The sequence below is a fragment of the Salvelinus fontinalis genome, chromosome 18 (genome assembly GCF_029448725.1).
Source record: "Salvelinus fontinalis isolate EN_2023a chromosome 18, ASM2944872v1, whole genome shotgun sequence".
Lineage (NCBI taxonomy): Eukaryota > Metazoa > Chordata > Actinopteri > Salmoniformes > Salmonidae > Salvelinus > Salvelinus fontinalis.
Window position 1 is genome coordinate 23426760 of NC_074682.1, and position 18449 is coordinate 23445208.

Consider the following 18449-nt stretch of genomic DNA (forward strand, 5'->3'; position numbering starts at 1 on the left):
CAGAGTTCAACACCCTAGTGCCCACAAAGTGCATCACTAAGCTAAGGACCCTGGGACTAAACACCTCCCTCGGTAACTGGATCCTGGACTTTCTGACAGACCACCCCCTGGTGGTAATGGTAGGCAACAACATATGTGCCACGTGCTTAGTCCCCTCCTGTACTCCCTGTTCACAGACGACTGCATGGCCAAGCACGACTACAACACCATCATTAAGTTTGCTGACAACACAACAGTGGTAGGCCTGATCACCGACAACAATGAGATGGCCTATAGGGAGGAGGTCAGAGCCCTGGCAGTGTGGTGCCAGGACAACAACCTCTCCCTCAATATGAGCAAGACAAAGGAGCTGATCGTGGACTACAGGAAAAAGAGGGTCGAGAGTTTCAAGTCCCTTGGTGTCCACATCACCAACAAACTATCATGGTCCAAACATACCAAGACAGTAGTGAAGAGGGCACGACAAAACCCTTTCCCCCTAAGGAGACTGAAAAGATTTGGCATGGGTCCCCAGATCCTCAAAAAGTTCTACAGCTGCACCATGGAGAGCATCTTGACTGGTTGCATCACCGCCTGCCATGGCAACTGCTCGGCCTTCGACAGCAAGGTGCTACAGAGGGTAGTGCGTACGGCCCAGTACATCACTGGGGCCAAGCTTCCTGACATCCAGGACCTATACATTAGGCTGTGTCAGAGAAAGGCCCCAAAAATCGTCAAAGGCTCCAGTCACCCAAGCTATAGACTGTTCTCTCTGCTACCGCACGGCAAGCGATACCAAGTTTAGGACCAAAAGGCTCCTACCCCATAGCCATAAGACTGCTGAACAATTAATTAAATTGCCACCCGGACTATTTACATTGACCCCTCCCCTTTGTTTTTACACTGTTGCTACTCGTTGCTCCTTATTATCTATGCATAGTAACTTTACAAATTACCTCGGCTAACCGGTACCCCCGCCCATTGACTCGGTACCAGTACCCCCTGTATATAGCCTCGTTATTGTTAAAAATATATACTGTGTTTTATTACATTGTTTTACTTTAGTTTATTAAATATAAATAAATATAGTAAATATTTTCTTAACTCTATTTCTTAAACTGCATTGTTAGTTATTTAAGGGCTTGAAAGTAAGCATTTCACGGTAAGGTCTCCACCCACAGCGTTCACATCACAGACTGAAATGGTCCACCCACAAGGACAGTATGGTGAAAAAGGCACAATAGCGCCTCTTCAACATCAGGAGGCTGAAGAAAGGTGGCTTGTCACCTAAAACCTTCAAACTTTTACAGATGCACAATTTTACAGATGTACTACTGTCTGGTACGACAACTGCACCGCCCTCAACCGCAAGGCTATCCAGAGGGTGGTGCGGTCTGCACAACGCATCACCGGGGGAAAACTACATGCCCTCCAGGACACCTACATCACTCGATGTCATTGGAAGGCCAAAAATATCATCAAGGATAACAACCACCCGAGCCACTGCCTGTTCATTCCACTACCATCCAGAAGGCGAGGTCATTACAGGTGCGTCAAAGCTGGGACCGAGATTGAAAAACAGCTTCTATCTCAAGGCCATCAGACTACTAAACAGCAATCACTAACTCAGAGAAGCTGCTGCCTACATAGAGACTCACTAGTCCCTTTAAACAATACCACTTTAATAATGTTTACATATCTTACATTACTCATCTCATATGTACAGTGCCTTGCAAAATAATTCATCCCCCTTGGCGTTTTTTCCTATTTTGTTGCATTACAACTAGTAATTTAAATGTATTTTTTACTTGGATTTCATGAAATGAACATACACAAAATAGTCCAAATTGGTGAAGTGAAATTCAAAAAATTACTTGTTTCAAAAAATTCAAAAAATTATAAACGGAAAAGTGGTGCGTGCATATGTTTTCACCCTCTTTGCTATGAAGCCCCTAAATAGGATCTGGAGAAGCCAATTACCTTCAGAAGTCACAAAAATAGTTAAATAACGTCCAACTGTGTGCAATCTAAGTGTCACATGATCTGTCACATGATCTCAGTATATATACACCTGTTGGAAAAGCCCTAGAGTCTGCAACACCACTAAGCGAGGGGCACCATGAAGACCAAGGAGCTCTCCAAACAGGTCAGGAACAAAGTTGTGGAGAGCAACAGTTCAGGGTGGGTGGTTTATAAAAATATTATACATTTTGAACATCCCACGGAGCACCATGAAATCGATTATTAAAAAATGGAAAGAATATGGCACCACAACAAACCTGCCAAGAGAGGGCCGCCAACCAAAACTCTCAGACCAGGCAAGGAGGGCATTAATCAGAGAGGCAACAAAGAGACCAAAGATAACCGTGAAGGAGCTGCAAAACTCCACAGCGGAGATTGGAGTATCTGTCCATAGGACCACTTTAAGCCGTACACTCCACTGAGCTGGGCTTTATGGAAGAGTGGCCAGAATAAAGCAATTTCTTGAAGTAAAAAATAAGCAAACAAGTTTGTTGTTCGCCAAGAGGCATGTGGGAGACTCCCCAAATATATGGAAGAAGGTACTCTGGTCAGATGTGACAAAAATGTAGCTTTTTGGCCATCAAGGAAAATGCTATGTGTGGCGCAAACCCAACACCTCTCATCACCCAGAGAACACTATCCCCACAGTGAAGCATGGTGGTTGCAGCATCATGCTGTGGGGATGTTTTTCATCGGCAGGGACTGGGAAACTGGTCAGAATTGAAGGAATGATGGATGGCGCTAAATACATGGAATTTCTTCAGGGAAACCAGTTTCAGTCTTCCAGAGATTTGAGACTGGGATGGAGGTTCACCTTCCAGCAGGATAATGACCCTAAGCATACTGCTAAAGCAACACTCAGGTGGTTTAAGGGGAAACATTTATGACTTAAAGATTGCTGTACACCAGCGGAACCCATCCTGGAGCTGTACCAGTTTTGCCTTGAAGAATGGGCAAAAATCCCAGTGGCTAGATGTGCCAAGCTTATAGAGACATACCCCAAGAGACTTGCAGCTGTAATTGCTGCAAAAGGTGGTTCTACAAAGTATTGACTTTAGGCGGGTGAATAGTTATGCACGCTCAAGTTTTCATTTTTTTTGTCTTACTTCTTGTTTGTTTCACAATAAAAAATATTTTGCATCTTTAAAGTGGTAGACATGTTGTGTAAATCAAATGATACAAACCCCCCAAACAACCTTTTAATTCCAGGTTGTATGGCAAGAAAATAGGAAAAATGCCAAGGGGGTGAATACTTTCGCAAGCCACTGTATATACTGTACTGTATCTTATACCATCTATTGCATCTTGCCTATGCCGCTCGGCCATCGCTCATCCATGTATTTGTATATACATATTCTTATTCAATCCATTTAGATTTGTGTGTATTAGGTAGTTGTTGGGGAATTATTAGATTACTTGTTAGATATTACTGCACTGTTGGAACTGGAAGCACAAGCATTTCGCTACACTTGCATTAACATCTGCTAACCATGTGTACAGTATGTGACCAATAACATTTGATTTGATATGTTGTATTCGGCGCATGTGACATAACATTTGATTTGATTTGATTTGACAATGTGTCTGTTCTTAGGAGAGGAGCAAATCCACAGCCACAATCGCACAGCCATGGAGGTGAAGGATGGATGGAGGGGATTGGGCATGGAGAGGGAGAAGGATGAAAGTGGGCATGCTTAGGACAGGAGGAAGGAGGCGGAGTAAGCATATTCCTATCTTATAGAGTTGGGAGGAGAGGGAGGTAGACATGCCATGCCTGTCAATATTGATCAAAGGCCCATGTGTCGATGCTGTCTTGCCTGGTTAGGCTTTGACGACAGGCCTGATTTAGAACCCTTCTTTTTGTGGGCAGATGGACCATTCCCACAGCTCTGTCACAATGCAGAACACACACACGCACAGGTCGCTTCAAACCCACTAAGGGTGGAGAGGAGGAGAAGGAGGAGAGATGGATGCATATCCACAGGACTGTCTGAGGGGCTTTATTCTGTTTGCTCGGCACACTGCGATGTCACACCAGTGTGGTGCTGCCCATTTACACAGGAGCTTTGCAGGGAGCACAGTGTAGCCTTCTGTGTTAACTGCCGGCTCTATCAAGGATCATCAATTCAAGATAGAGCAGAGCTGACAGTAAGGCTGTTCTAACTTAGGTAAATGGGCTAGACCACTAAAGTAGTAGAGAGGGGTGAGTCTGAGTGATCACGACCCTGGCCTGCCCCCAACACGAAGTTATTGCTTAGCCCCAGGGGCAAGTGCTGCTTCCCTGATCCCAGTTCCGCACCACAGCCCCAGTGAAGTCAGCCCTCTAGGGTGTGCATTAGTAAGGAAGACAAAGTTATGAAAGGAGCAACCAGCGACGACCTGAGTACACACGCCTGTTCAACGCGGAGGAGGGATATGCTGGAGCCAGCCAGACAGAACCTTGTCTCCTTTGCGTGGTCACTCAGCTGGCTAAGCTCTGATCTCCAGAGGACTGGACAGGCAGGAAAGTGTACAAGCACAGAGAGCCACTGCTGCCTCAAAGCTCATTCTGTACTCAGGGTAAGTAATAATGTATAACTCAAGGAGTTTTGAGTTCGAATATAGTTTACAATTCCAATAGCAAGTGTGTTGAGTTGAAGTAAAAGACAGGCTTGTTGAGACTATCCTGTGCGTGAGCCTCTGCTCTAAGGCAATTGTGAAAAGTATGCCAGGCGGAAGTGAAGATGCTTTTCAGGGGCATTTCAGGAGGTATGTGTTTGTGTGCTGTTGTGCAAACTATAAAACACTTGGTGCATCTCCTATTGTACCTGGGTGGCAAGGCTGGAGCCCTTGATGACGGTCACAGAGTTGGCACAGCTGGCCCACATAGAGTCCTCCAGTTCCAGAAGAGTCCGCACCGGCTCTGGACCCACAATAACAGTCCTGCAGGAGTCTGGCTCCCACAGCTCACCTGAGAACACAACACAACCAACACTCAGGAGTAGAACACTTTAAACTGAAGATTTAAGATCACTTTATTTGTCAGTTGTACACAGTTCCAACCGAAATGTTACTTCCGCTTTTTTATCCCAACCCCACCGAAAGATCCACATACATACAATTTGTAGAAGGGTGCCTGTGGACCAGTTGTTGTGGGGGGTAAAGTGCCTTTCTCAAGGGCACAACGGCAGGCAAAAGCATCTAGAATTTGATACCAGTAATCCTCCGGTTGCCAGCTCACTTCCCAACAGATTAGAACTGGCAACCCTTCGGCTGCTGGCTCGCCTCTCTAACCCCTAGGGTACCTGACGCCCCATTACTCCTACTTTACAATAGACAAATCAAAGCTCTGCTAAAACAGCTGACAAAATCATGACTTGTTATCACCATTTAATGATTATGTTTTAAATACATGCAACAATTTCTGTTTGACTATGAAATGTAGTGATTCAGCAGCTGTTGCCTTGAGCAAGGCAATTAAACTATATTTCCTCTACTTATACTGAAGCAACTTGCCCTGGTGTTTGCTAGACAAATATTCCAAACTGAAAACACATACAAATACTTATACTTACTGTTTCACAAACGCACACGGGCATGCGCAACTAAGCATGCACATGCGCGCATATACACACAAATAGACATACAGACATACTGTACACGCGTACTCACGCATGTACACACCAGCTTGAATCACAATTTTATGAAAGCAGTGTCTCTGGAATATGTTTTGAGACTCGTGCGCTAAACAATAATTCATTCTTAATACCATATGCTAATATCTGCCATACAATTCAATCAGCTTTCCAACTTCTTTATCGCAACTTTCTTTTTTTTGCACATCAGTGTGAAAATGAAGCAGACCTTTTTCCTTTGAGTTGTAATCACAGGCACCCATACCTGCTTCTGTGGCAACGTGTTATAAAGCGCATTACATACGCTTTTCATTTGCAGTGAGTTAATGAAGCAACATTTAAGAAGAAAGTGCACACAGCCATTTAATTATACTTTTTAGTTGTTTGTATCTTGCCTTTCAAACCAGAATAGCTTCACAATGACTTCTGACTTGCCCAGGTTAATTGCTTGTCGTGTTCTAAATGTCATTCTTCCACCTTTTCAAATTCAGTCTTTTAAAAGTCCCCTCGGCCCATGCACAAGCGATGTCACTGCTCTACCACACGCACCACAAAAGGAAAAATGACATTGGGATTTTCAGCTAAGCAACAATGTGCTGGGAAGGCTGTTCATATGCCTTTTGATAGAAGTCCCATGTGAGGACTTTATATTTTCCTACTCCTGCAGACATGGTTTCCAGGCAGTAGTGTACCATCCAGGGGCATCAATCTTTAACAGCTGTGCAAAATGCACAAACATTGCCTGACACCATCCACGCTCCACTCCAGAGCTTTTCACCTGTCTTCTCCCTCTTTTTTATTTATTAATTTTACATAACATGAATAGTCATATTTAATCTACACGCAGCACACTGACGTAATTAATCATCCTTTCTGCATGGCTGGAGGTGAGAGCAGAGTAGAGTGCTGGGGAGATGCAGGCAGCCACACTGACACAGCCAGGACAGATGCACCACACCACACCGCACGGTGATAAAGCCATTGTGCTCCCGCAGGCTGAGGTGACTGGGAGAGTGAATGTTGAGATTGTGCTAACTAAGCCTCCTGGCCCTACTGTATGATATGCCTGACTGACCAAAGCACAACCATGCCTACCACTGTATGGTGACTTCAGGTGTCATTTCTTTACACTGGCAGGGAATATCACCAACAATGGGCATTAAGATAGGTATTTTAAGGCAATATTTTCCAAGGTTGCTAGTCTGAAATTAAGTTGCTTTTCACAAATGTATCCACTTGATGGAATCCCCTGAAAATCCTATCACACATTACATGTCTCCGCAAGCAGACTGAATGCATGACAGAAAATGTGTTTCTTACACACTCACTGAAGCATTCACTGCAGCAGATTGAGACATACATTAGCATGTACAAATCGACAGATGTACAAATTGAAACAAGGAAACAGTACGACTCATAATTGCACTACTAATTTGATTGGATTACTAAATCAAAAGCCATTTCTGTTACAGATACAAGCCCTGTTAATAATGTCTAATAACAAAATAACCTATCCATTTTAATGTCACATTCCATACAATATAATACAATCCTTACACATTGTTGAGTGAATGCAATGATTATCTGAATTAATATCAATTACTAGCTAATATTTGTAAGAGTATTAGTGGCGTGACATATTTATAAATGTATTGCATTCTCCTGCTTTAATTGTACTGCAATTGCTTTCATTGCTATAATGGTGATGGTTTGAAACATGTATTTCTGAGTTTCCATCTATGACTACTGACATTAAATAAATTGCTATGAGAGAATGCTTCAACAATTCTGCCATTTTGGATTTAAATCTGAGGACTATCTTCCTGACATACAGGGAGATACCTTTTTTTAAATTCTATTTGTTACCCCGTTTTTCTCCCCAATTGGTAGATACAGTCTTGTCTCATCGCTGCAACTCCCGTACGGACTCGGGAGAGGCGAAGTTCGAGAGCCGTGCGTCCTCCGAAACACAACCCAACCAAGCCGCACTGCTTCTTGACACAATGCCCACTTAACCCGGAAGCCAGCCGCACCAATATGTCAGTGGAAACACAGTACACCTGGCAACCATGTCAGCATGCACTGCGCCCGGCCTGCCACAGGAATCGCTAGTCTGCGATGGGACAAGGACATCTCTGCAGGCCAAACCCTCCCCTAACCCGGACGATGCTGGGCCAATTGTGCGCCGTCCCATGGGTCTCCCGGGAGCAGCTGGCTGCGACAGAGCCTGGACTCGAACCCAGAATGTCTAGTGGCACAACTAGCACTGCGTGCAGTGCCTTAGACCACTGCGCCACTCGTGAGTCCAGGGAGAGACCTTCTTACCCCCATTACTTCTTCCATAGACCACCATGGTTCCATCCCTGAGCCCAGCAAACAGGAAGTTGGTGCAGTGTTTGAGGCACAGGACAGGGCAGCTATGAGGGTTCCGCAGGTTCAACAGGCACTGGGCCTCAGTGTTTACACTGCCATACACCAGGATGCTGAAAGGAAAAGGAGCAGGAACAGCGTAAATTAACATAATTTATGAAGACAGAGTACCTCGTTAATGTGTCATTTGATGTAACTGGGCACTTTGTAGCTTCAGTATTGTGTGTGCAGCCTCTCGCTCTTTCTCGATTCCATCTGAACTTCAGTGACTGTGCTGCACTTTTTTCTTCTTCTTTACAATTACTTTTTTTGTCTTGAAAGAGAAAGTTAACTAACTTCGGAGTTGACAGTCATTCTATTGTGTCCCGCTAAAATAAATGCTGAAATTGTGCTGCTATTACACTCTGTCTTTTCCAATGATGTACATGTATATATAAACCCTGGATTGGTGATGCTATGTATTGGCCAATTAGAGGCTTTGACGCCACCAGCTGCCATATTGAGGTGTCATAATACCAAATAAAATCTAGCGGTCAAACAGGGAAAGCATTCCAATTGTTTTTCCACCATAGATCTTTCCCATAGGGAATTTTAGAAACACTTAATATAAGGGCTGTGTTTCGTGTAGACCTACCCTGGAATTACTTTTTGATAACCATGTACGTAAATCTCTCTAGGTATTATGACTCATATTGTAGTACTCTATGAGTACTCCCCAGAAGGAGCCGTCCTCCATAGGAATTAATATAATTCTACAATTTCAATATAATGTTTCAAGAACAAAATTACAGGTATTTTGTATTTCTTTGTGAAGTGGGGACATTAGTACTATTTATTTAACATGTTTATGTTCAGTTCGCATAATACAATTAAAAATAATGAACTAAGGTGTCTGTAACAGAATATACTTGCCAAAAAAGAATGGAAACATTTGATAAATGCATTTCTATAGCTTTTTGGTTTTTCTACAATAGAGGAGTACCAGCTGTGGAGTGGCTTCAGTACAGCGCCCCCATGTCAGTCATCCAGGGTTTATACACATCATTGGTATTTTCTCTCATCTCAGGACAAATATACAAGAGTGAATGAGTTGAGGGAATGAGTTAACATAAAGAGATAAATGAAACACATTTCATTTTATTCTGGTGCCCAAATGAATAACAGAAACATTTGCAGAGAAAATAACTACAGTAACTGGCAATATCTTGCATCTCAAATGCAAGAAGACTGTTTTCTCGTTCTGAGAAAGTAATGCAATCACCACATGCAGTAGAAATCTGAAAATACAGACAGTAGACAGGAAAATAAGAAATGGTTGTGCACCAGGATTCAATGTGTATGAAATCAACTCTGATTTCTTGGTCCGATCTACTACTACTAGTCTGAGAGCAGCCTTAAATAAATTGAATACAGATTATGACTCTCTGTGAAAACAAATTGACTGCAGAGTAGGATGATAGCGGTGATGCCAACAACAGTAAATACAAGAATATTGCTGTGTAACTCACACTACAGTATTTGACCATTTCTCTAAAAGCTGTGTTCTCCTCACCTTCCATCATCTAGTCCCAAACAGATGGTGTTCCCCACCCCAGTAGAGCTCCTGAAAGCTACAGCCTCCACCTCCTCTGAGGGTCTGGGTTCAGGCACATACTCCAGACACCTCACTGGGGCCCCCACCTGGAAGCTCTTCACTGGGCGCAGTGTGGGCCTGTTCAAGGAGAATATCTCAACCTGCCCCTGGGTGACATCCCCTCCGCTGGCCACCTGCAGAGAGAAAAGTGGGTATCTAAGGTCAGTAAAATACTCATCTACTAGTCACCTGCAGATAGAAACGGTGAGATACTCCTCACTGGCTACCTACAGAGAGAAAAGTTGGGTATGTAAGGTCCTTAAAATACTCCCACTAGTCATCTGCAGAGAGAGACGGTGGGATACTCCTCACTGGCTACCTACAGAGAGAAAAGTTGGGTCATTAAGATACGACAGCACAAGTCACCTAGAGCAGGGGTTGCCAAACCTTTTCACTCAGGCACCCCTACCAGCATTAGAGAACATCCCACGCACGCGCCATGTCTATTTCTATGTCAATTTCTCTGTTCAAACCCTTTGTCGGTGGAGAGAATGTGCAGTTTTAAAGCAAATTTCCTTGCAATTTCATACAAATATCACACGTATAATGTGTATTCATGTTATATTTAGTGAATCAAAAATTACTACAAAATCTATGGACTAAAAAACCTAGCTAAAAAACATTAGCTGACAAAGGCTTGTTGATCTGGACATTTCTGACAAGTTATAAATAGTTCTCTAAGGTATGCAATGACTTACATGACAGGAGGAAAACAGATGATACACTACCCAATTTCGAAATTGAACCTTGTGCATTCTACAATAATAACTTTCAAGAGTAAGTTGAAAGCCGGACTGAATTCCTAGGGGGCAGCATTTTCACGTTCGGATGAAAAGCGTGCCCAGAGTAAACTTCCTGCTACTCAGGCCCAGATGCTAATATATGCATATTATTAGTAGCATTGAATAGAAAACACTCTGAAGTTTCTAAAACTGTTTGAATGATGTCTGTGAGTATAACAGAACTCATATGGCAGGCAAAAACCTGAGAAAAATCCAACCAGGAAGTGGGAAATCTGAAGGTTTGTAGTTTTCAACTCATTGCCTATCAAATATACAGTGTCTATGGGGTCATATTGCACTTCCTAAGGTTTCCACTAGATGTGTCTTTAGAACCTTGTTTGAGGCTTCTACTGTGAAGTGGGGGCGAATGAGAGCTTATTGAGTAACAGGTCTGCCATAGTGCCACGAGCTGATCACGCGTACACACGTCAGAGCGACATTGCAATTCTAAAGACAAAGGAATTCTCCGGTTGGAACATTATTGAAGATTTATGTTAAAAACATCCTAAAGATTGATTCTATACATCATTTGACATGTTTCTACGGACTTTTTGACATTTCGTCTGGACCTAGTGATCGCACGTCATGAAATTGGATTTGTGAACTCAAGGCGCGAACAACAAGGAGGTATTTGGACATAAATGATGGACTTTGTCGAACTAAACAAAAATGTATTGTGGAACTGGAATTCCTGGGAGTGCATTCTGATGAAGATCATCAAAGGTACGTGAATATTTATAATGCTATTTCTGACTTCTGTTGACTCCACAACATGGCGGGTGTCTGTTTGGCTTGTTTTGGTCTCTGAGCGTCGTACTCCGATTATTTTATGGTTTGCTTTTTCCGTAAAGCTTTTTTGAAATCTGAGAAAGCGGTTGCATTAAGGAGAAGTATATCTATAATCCTGTGCATAATACTTGTATCTTTTATCAATGTTTATTATGAGTATTTCTGTAAATTGATATGGCTCTGTGCAAATTCACGGGATGTTTTGGAGGCAAAGCCAAATGTAAACTGAGGTTTTTGGATATAAATATGAACTTGATTGAACAAAACATACATGTATTGTGTAACATGAAGTCCTATGAGTGTCATCTGATGATGATAATCAAAGGTTAGTGATTAATTTTATCTCTATTTCTGCTTTTTGTGACTCCTCTCTTTGGTTGGAAAATGGCTGTATGCTTTCTGTGACTAGGTGCTTACCTGACATAATGATATGTTGTGCTTCCACCGAAAAGCCTTTTTGAAATCGGATACTGTGATTGGATTAACGAGAAGTTTATCTTTAAAATGGTGTCTAATACTTCTTTGTTTGAGAAATTTGAATTATGAGATTTCTGTTGTTTGAATTTCGCGCCCTGCAATTTCACTGGCTGTTCGCGAGGGGTTCCGGTAGCGGAACCCCGTTCACAGACAGGTTTAAAGAAAAATATATATATATATCCACATAATTTTCTTCCTCATGATGTCATCTATTTTGTGAAGTGCACCAGTCCCTCCTGCAGCAAAGAATCTCCACAACATGATGCTGCCACCCCCGTAATTCACGGTTGGGATGGTGTTCTTCAGGCTTGCAAGCCTCCTGCTTTTTCCTTTAAACATAACAATGGTCATTATGGCCAAACAGTTCTACACTGCTCAAAAAAATAAAGGGAACACTTAAACAACACAATGTAACTCCAAGTCAATCACACTTCTGTGAAATCAAACTGTCCACTTAGGAAGCAACACTGATTGACAATAAATTTCACATGCTTTTGTGCAAATGGAATAAACAAAAGGTGGAAATTATAGGCAATTAGCAAGACACCCCCAATAAAGGAGTGGTTCTGCAGGTGGTGACCACAGACCACTTCTCAGTTCCTATGCTTCCTGGCTGATGTTTTGGTCACTTTTGAATGCTGGCGGTGCTTTCACTCTAGTGGTAGCATGAGACGGAGTCTACAACCCACACAAGTGGCTCAGGTAGTGCAGCTCATCCAGGATGGCACATCAATGCGAGCTGTGGCAAGAAGGTTTGCTGTGTCTTTCAGCGTAGTGTCCAGAGCATGGAGGCGCTACCAGGAGACAGGCCAGTACATCAGGAGACGTGGAGGAGGCCGTAGGAGGGCAACAACCCAGCAGCAGGACCGCTACCTCCGCCTTTGTGCAAGGAGGAGCACTGCCAGAGCCCTGCAAAATGACCTCCAGCAGGTCACAAATGTGCACGTGTCTGCTCAAACGGTCAGAAACAGACTCCATGAGGGTGGTATGAGGGCCCGACGCCCACAGGTGGGGGTTGTGCTTACAGCCCAACACCGTGCAGGACGTTTGGCATTTGCCAGAGAACACCAAGATTGGCAAATTCGCTACTGGCGCCCTGTGCTCTTCACAGATGAAAGCAGGTTCACACTGAGCACATGAGCACATGTGACAGACGTGACAGAGTCTGGAGACGCCGTGGAGAACGTTTTGCTGCCTGCAACATCCTCCAGCATGACCGGTTTGGCGGTGGGTCAGTCATGGTGTGGGGTGGCATTTCTTTGGGGGGCCGCACAGCCCTCCATGTGCTCACCAGAGGTAGCCTGACTGCCATTAGGTACCGAGATGAGATCCTCAGACCCCTTGTGAGACCATATGCTTGTGCGGTTGGCCCTGGGTTCCTCCTAATTCAAGACAATACTAGACCTCATGTGGCTGGAGTGTGTCAGCAGTTCCTGCAAGAGGAAGGCATTGATGCTATGGACCGGCCCGCCCGTTCCCCAGACCTGAATCCAATTGAGCACATCTGGGACATCATGTCTCGCTCCATCCACCAACGCCACGTTGCACCACAGACTGTCCAGGAGTTGGCGGATGCTTTAGTCCAGGTCTGGGAGGAGATCCCTCAGGAGACCATCCGCCACCATCCGCCACCTCATCAGGAGCATCCATGGGTTGATAAATTTGATTTCCGTTGATCATTTTTGTGTGCTTTTGTTGTCAGCACATTCAACTATGTAAAGAAAAAAAGTATTTAATAAGAATATTTCATTCATTCAGATCTAGGATGTGTTATTTTAGTGTTCCCTTTATTTTTTGAGCAGTGTATATTTGTTTCATCAGACCAGAGGACATTTCTCCAAAAAGTATGATATTTGTCCCCATGTGCAGTTGCAAACCGTAGTCTGGCTTTTTTATGGCGGTTTTGGAGCAGTGGCTTCTTCCTTGCTGAGCAGCCTTTCAGGTTATGTCAATATAGGACTCGTTTTACTGTGGATATAGATACTTTGGACCTGTTTCCTCCAGCATCTTCACAAGGTCCTTTGCTGTTGTTCTGGGATTGATTTACACTTTTCGCACCAAAGTACGTTCACCTCTAGGAGACAGAACGTGTCTCCTTCCTGATTGGTATGACGGCTGCGTGGTCCCATGGTGTTTATACTTGCATACTATTGTTTGTACAGATGAACGTGGTACCTTCAGGCATTTGGAAATTGCTCCCAAGGATGAACCAGACTTGTGGAGGTCTACAATTATTTTTCTGAGGTCTTGGCTGATTTCTTTTGATTTTCCCATGATGTCAAGCAAGGAGGCACTGAGTTTGAAGCTTGGCCTTGAAATACATCCACAGGTACACTTCCAACTGACTCAAATTATGTCAATTAGCCTATCAGAAGCTTCTAAAGCCATGACATCATTTTCTGGAATTTTCCAAGCTGTTTAAAGGCACAGTCAACTTAGTGTATATAAACTTCTGACCCACTGGAATTGTGATACAGTGAATTATAAGTGAAATAGTCTGTCTGTAAACAATTGTTGTAAAAATTACTTGTGTCATGCACAAAGTAGATGTCCTAACCGACTTGCCAAAATTATAGTTTGTTATTAACAATACATTTGTGGAGTGGTTGAAAAATGAGTCCAACCTAAGTGTATGTAAACGTCCGACTTCAACTGTATCTGGGTCAAGATATCTTCTCCCCTAGCCATCAGCAGAGAATGAGGTGGTCATGTAAAGGTCAGTAAAGACCGTCAGTCACAGCAAACATGCTTCCCAGTATAAGCAGTTTGGGTATATATTATGATCTGTTCGCTTTAGTGTTCGGCAGGGTTTTTTTTACGGCTGTTTGACATTTCTTCTTGAGGCCAAGTCCATTTGGTAGCCGAAGTCTACTTCGTCTGTGATTGGTCAACAGTTCTTTGTTGTCATTCAACGAGAGACAAAAAGTTTTCAGAAAATAAAATTTGCTTGAGAAATGTTAAATTGTGAATGTTAAATTGTGCAACTATGACCTTCTCTGCAAAAATGTCAAAACTTATTACAGATTTCTTGATTTATCTTAGATGAATTGTGACTATTTAGAGGAAGTGTTATGGCTATGTTGTTTCTACGTTAGCTCAAGAAGACAAACTAATATTTTTGCTTCTTTCTCATTTTTTCAAGTAGTCTTTTAGGGGAGTATGCGAGGCACAGAAGTTTGCTTCACCAAGCCGAGTTCTGCTAGGATCAAACCAAACCTATTATGCGGGTGCCGAAACACAACACAGGCGAATAGGGTCTGGGTGAATGGTGGTTGAGAACTATGTTGGATACGAGACTATGGGCCATCTTTTTTAGTGACTTGCTCATGCTTACAACAATTAATTCCTCTTAGCTCTGATATTCGCACTTGTCAGCAGTTTCAGCAGAGACTAAAGTTAAAATCAAATATCCTTTCAAATCCTGTCAATAGTCCTCCCTCACTTTTAAATATCCCTCAGATTCAGAGACCACAGACTGTAATGGATTCATAATGTCATCTCTACAACATCAAACAATTTCTAAAACTCAGATCTTTTCATCAACGAAGAACAGAGAGATTTAAAAAAAAAAATACTGTACTTTGAAAGGCTGTGCTTCGCTTGATAATTGAGGGTTTTCTTTCAGATGATTGATTTAATGTTTGAGTCGGGTACTGAGCAATGACAAACTCAATCCCAATGAAGGGATGAAATACTGTTGACTGTTGAATCAGATGACAAGGTGACCCCATTAAAACTCATCTTCACAGAATGGACAGAATGAGACAAGGTTATTGGTCATTAGGAGGGGGGCACATTGACCGGTGGTTGTATGTTAGTGGTGTTCCTTTGTCTGTGGTCCATAGTGTCTACAGGGGCATGAGTTCGACATATCTTGTTCACCAACACACGTTGTGTCAGCCACAAGTAGCAGTCCATCAAAAAAAAAAAACCTGGCATAATCAAAACTGGCCTGGCAATCATCCCCCACTTCCCCTCTGGATTCCACACTCTCTGCTGTAGGCCTGAGTGGCTGCCTGACTGAATAGAGGCTTGATTCTGCAAGTATCACGCTCATATTGAATACAATGATATAACATCTATAAACGAGACAGGAATGCTTTTGGGGGAGGTGTTGCTGTATATATTCAGAGCCATATCCCTGTAATGTTTAGAGAAGATCTTATGTCAAATGTTATTGCAGTGTTGTGGTTGCAGGTTCACCTGGCACATCTAAAGCCTTTTTTTGGGGTGTTGCTGTAGGCCACCAAGTTCTAACAGTCAGTATCTAAATAATATATGTGAAAAGATTGATAGTGTATCTGGTTAAGATGGCGCCAATGAACATGGATGACGTTATACAGTTTTGTGTAACTTATTTTTTTACTTATTGTGTACATAATGTTGCTGGTACCGCCTCTTATGACCAAAAAGAATTCTGGACATCAGAAAAGCGATCACTCACCACAGACTGGGAGAAACTTTTTCCTTTAACGAGTCAGACAAGAAGGATATCCTGCTTTCACTGGAACAGGCCCAGATCCACGCCTTTTACGTGAAGAAAAGACGCCGGAAAAGAGGACGCAGAACGGGATCCTTCTGAGATGCCGGAGGCGAGCGAGTAAACTCCCAATGCCTTCCATTCGCCTTGCTAAAGTGCAATCGTTAGAAAATAAAATTGATGACCTATTATTAAGATCATCCTACCAACGGGACATTAAAAACTGTAACATCCTATGTTTCACCGAGCCGTGGCTGAATGAAGAAACTGACAATATAGAGGAAACCTCTGGAAAGATGAGGGGTGGGGGTGTGTGTCTTTCTGTCAATAACAGCTGGTGCGCGATGTCTAATATTAAAGAAGTCTCGAGGTATTGCTCGTCTGCGGTAGAGTACCTTATGATAAGTTGTCGATCACACTTTCTACCAAAAGAGTTCTCATCTGTATTATTTGTAACCGTCTATGTACCACCACAAAGCGAAGCTGGCACTAAGACCACACTCAACCAACTCTATAAGGCCATAAGCAAAGAAGAAAATTCTCACCCAGAAGCGGCGCTCCTAGTGGCCGGGGACTTGAATGCAGGCAAACTTAAATCAGTTTTACCACATTTTTACCAGCATGCAACCAGGGGAAAAAAGTCCTAGACCACCTTTTCTCCACACACAGATGCATACAAAGCTTTCCCCCACCCTCCATTTGGCAAATCTGAGCATAATTCTATCCTCCTGATTCCTGCTTACAAGCAAAAACTAAAGCAGGAAGTACCAGTGACTCTCTCAATATGGAAGTGGTCAGATGACGCGGATGCTACACTACAGGACAGTCTTGCTAGCACAGGCTGGAATATGTTCCAGGATTCATCCAATGACATTGAGGAATACACCACATCAGTCATTGGCTTCATCAATAAGTGCATCGACGACGTCGTCCCCACAGTGACTGTACCTACATATCCCAACCAGAAGCCATGGATAACAGGCAACATCCGCATCGAACTAAAGGCTAGAGCTGCCGCTTTCACAGAGCGGGAGACTAATCTGGAATCAGGAATCAGATTGTTTATTCACCCAAAATACATTGGAAGTAAAATGCATTAAAAAAACGAATATTGAAAGAAAAGCATTGTATGTTAGAATTTTGTTAAGTTGGTACTGACATTGACAACTTACATGGAAAGATACTAAGGATGTTACTTGACTATATAGCCACTCCTATCTCTCATAGACCAACTCCAATTATCATACCGCCCCAACAGATCCACAGATGACGCAATCACAATCGCACTCCACAATGCCCTTTCTTACCTGGATAAAAGGAACACCTACGTGAGAATGCTGTTCATCGACTATAGCTCAGCATTCAACACCATAGTGCTCATCACTAAGCTAAGGACTCTGGGACTAAACACCTCCCTCTGTAACTGGATCCTGGACTTCTTGACGGGCCGCTCCCCAGGTGGCAAGAGTAGGCAACAACATGACTGCCACGCTGATCCTTAACACTGGGGCCACTTAGGGGTGTGTACTTGTCCCCTCCTGTATTCCTTGTTCACCCCCGACTGCGTGGCAAAACACGACTCCAACACCATCATTACGTTTGCTGACGACACAACAGTAGTAGGCCTGATCATGGACAACGATGAGATGGCCTATAGGGAGGAGGTCAGAGACATGGCAGGGTGGTGCCAGGACAACAACCTCTCCCTCAATGTGAGCAAGACAAAGGAGCTGATCGTGGACTACAGGAAAAGGCGGGCCGAACAGGCCCCCATTAACATCGCCGGGGCTATAGTGGAGCGGGTCGTGTACATCCTGACCGGATGCATCACCACCTGGTATGGCAACTGCTCGGCATCTGACCATAAGGCGCTACAGAGGGTAGTGCGAACGGCCCAGTACATCACTGGGGCTAAGCTTCCTGTCATCTATGGACCTATATAATAGACGGTGTCAGAGGAAAGCCCATAAAATTGTCAGACTCCAGTCACCCAAGTTATAGACTGTTTTCTCTGCTGCCGCACGGCAAGAGGTACCGGAACGCCAAGTCTAGGATCAAAGGCTCCTCACCAGCTTCTACCCCCAAGCCATTAGACTGCTGAACAATTATTAAAAACCGCCACCGTACAATTTACATTGACACCACCCTCCTCTTGTCCTCTTGTACACTGCTGCTACTTGCTGTTTGTTTGTTACCTATGCATAGTCACTTCGCCCCCACCTACAGATTACCTCAAATAGTCTGTACCCCTGCACACAGACTCGGTACCGGTGCCCCCTGTATATAGCCTCGTTTTTGTTATT

At 43.4% G+C, this 18449-nt stretch overlaps 1 protein-coding gene across 4 annotated transcripts in view; it reads right to left on the reverse strand.

Moving 5' to 3' along the window:
* LOC129815168 (rho guanine nucleotide exchange factor 10-like protein) overlaps positions 1–18449 on the reverse strand; it is a 193328-nt gene that overhangs the window by 31760 nt on the left and 143119 nt on the right. For all 4 annotated transcript variants that reach the window (XM_055868654.1, XM_055868653.1, XM_055868655.1 and 1 more), the window contains 3 exons: positions 9538–9752; positions 7941–8098; positions 4809–4951 (listed from right to left, as the gene is read on the reverse strand). In XM_055868654.1, the coding sequence (XP_055724629.1) occupies positions 4809–4951; positions 7941–8098; positions 9538–9752 (516 nt within the window). The remainder of the gene's footprint in view (positions 1–4808; positions 4952–7940; positions 8099–9537; positions 9753–18449) is intronic.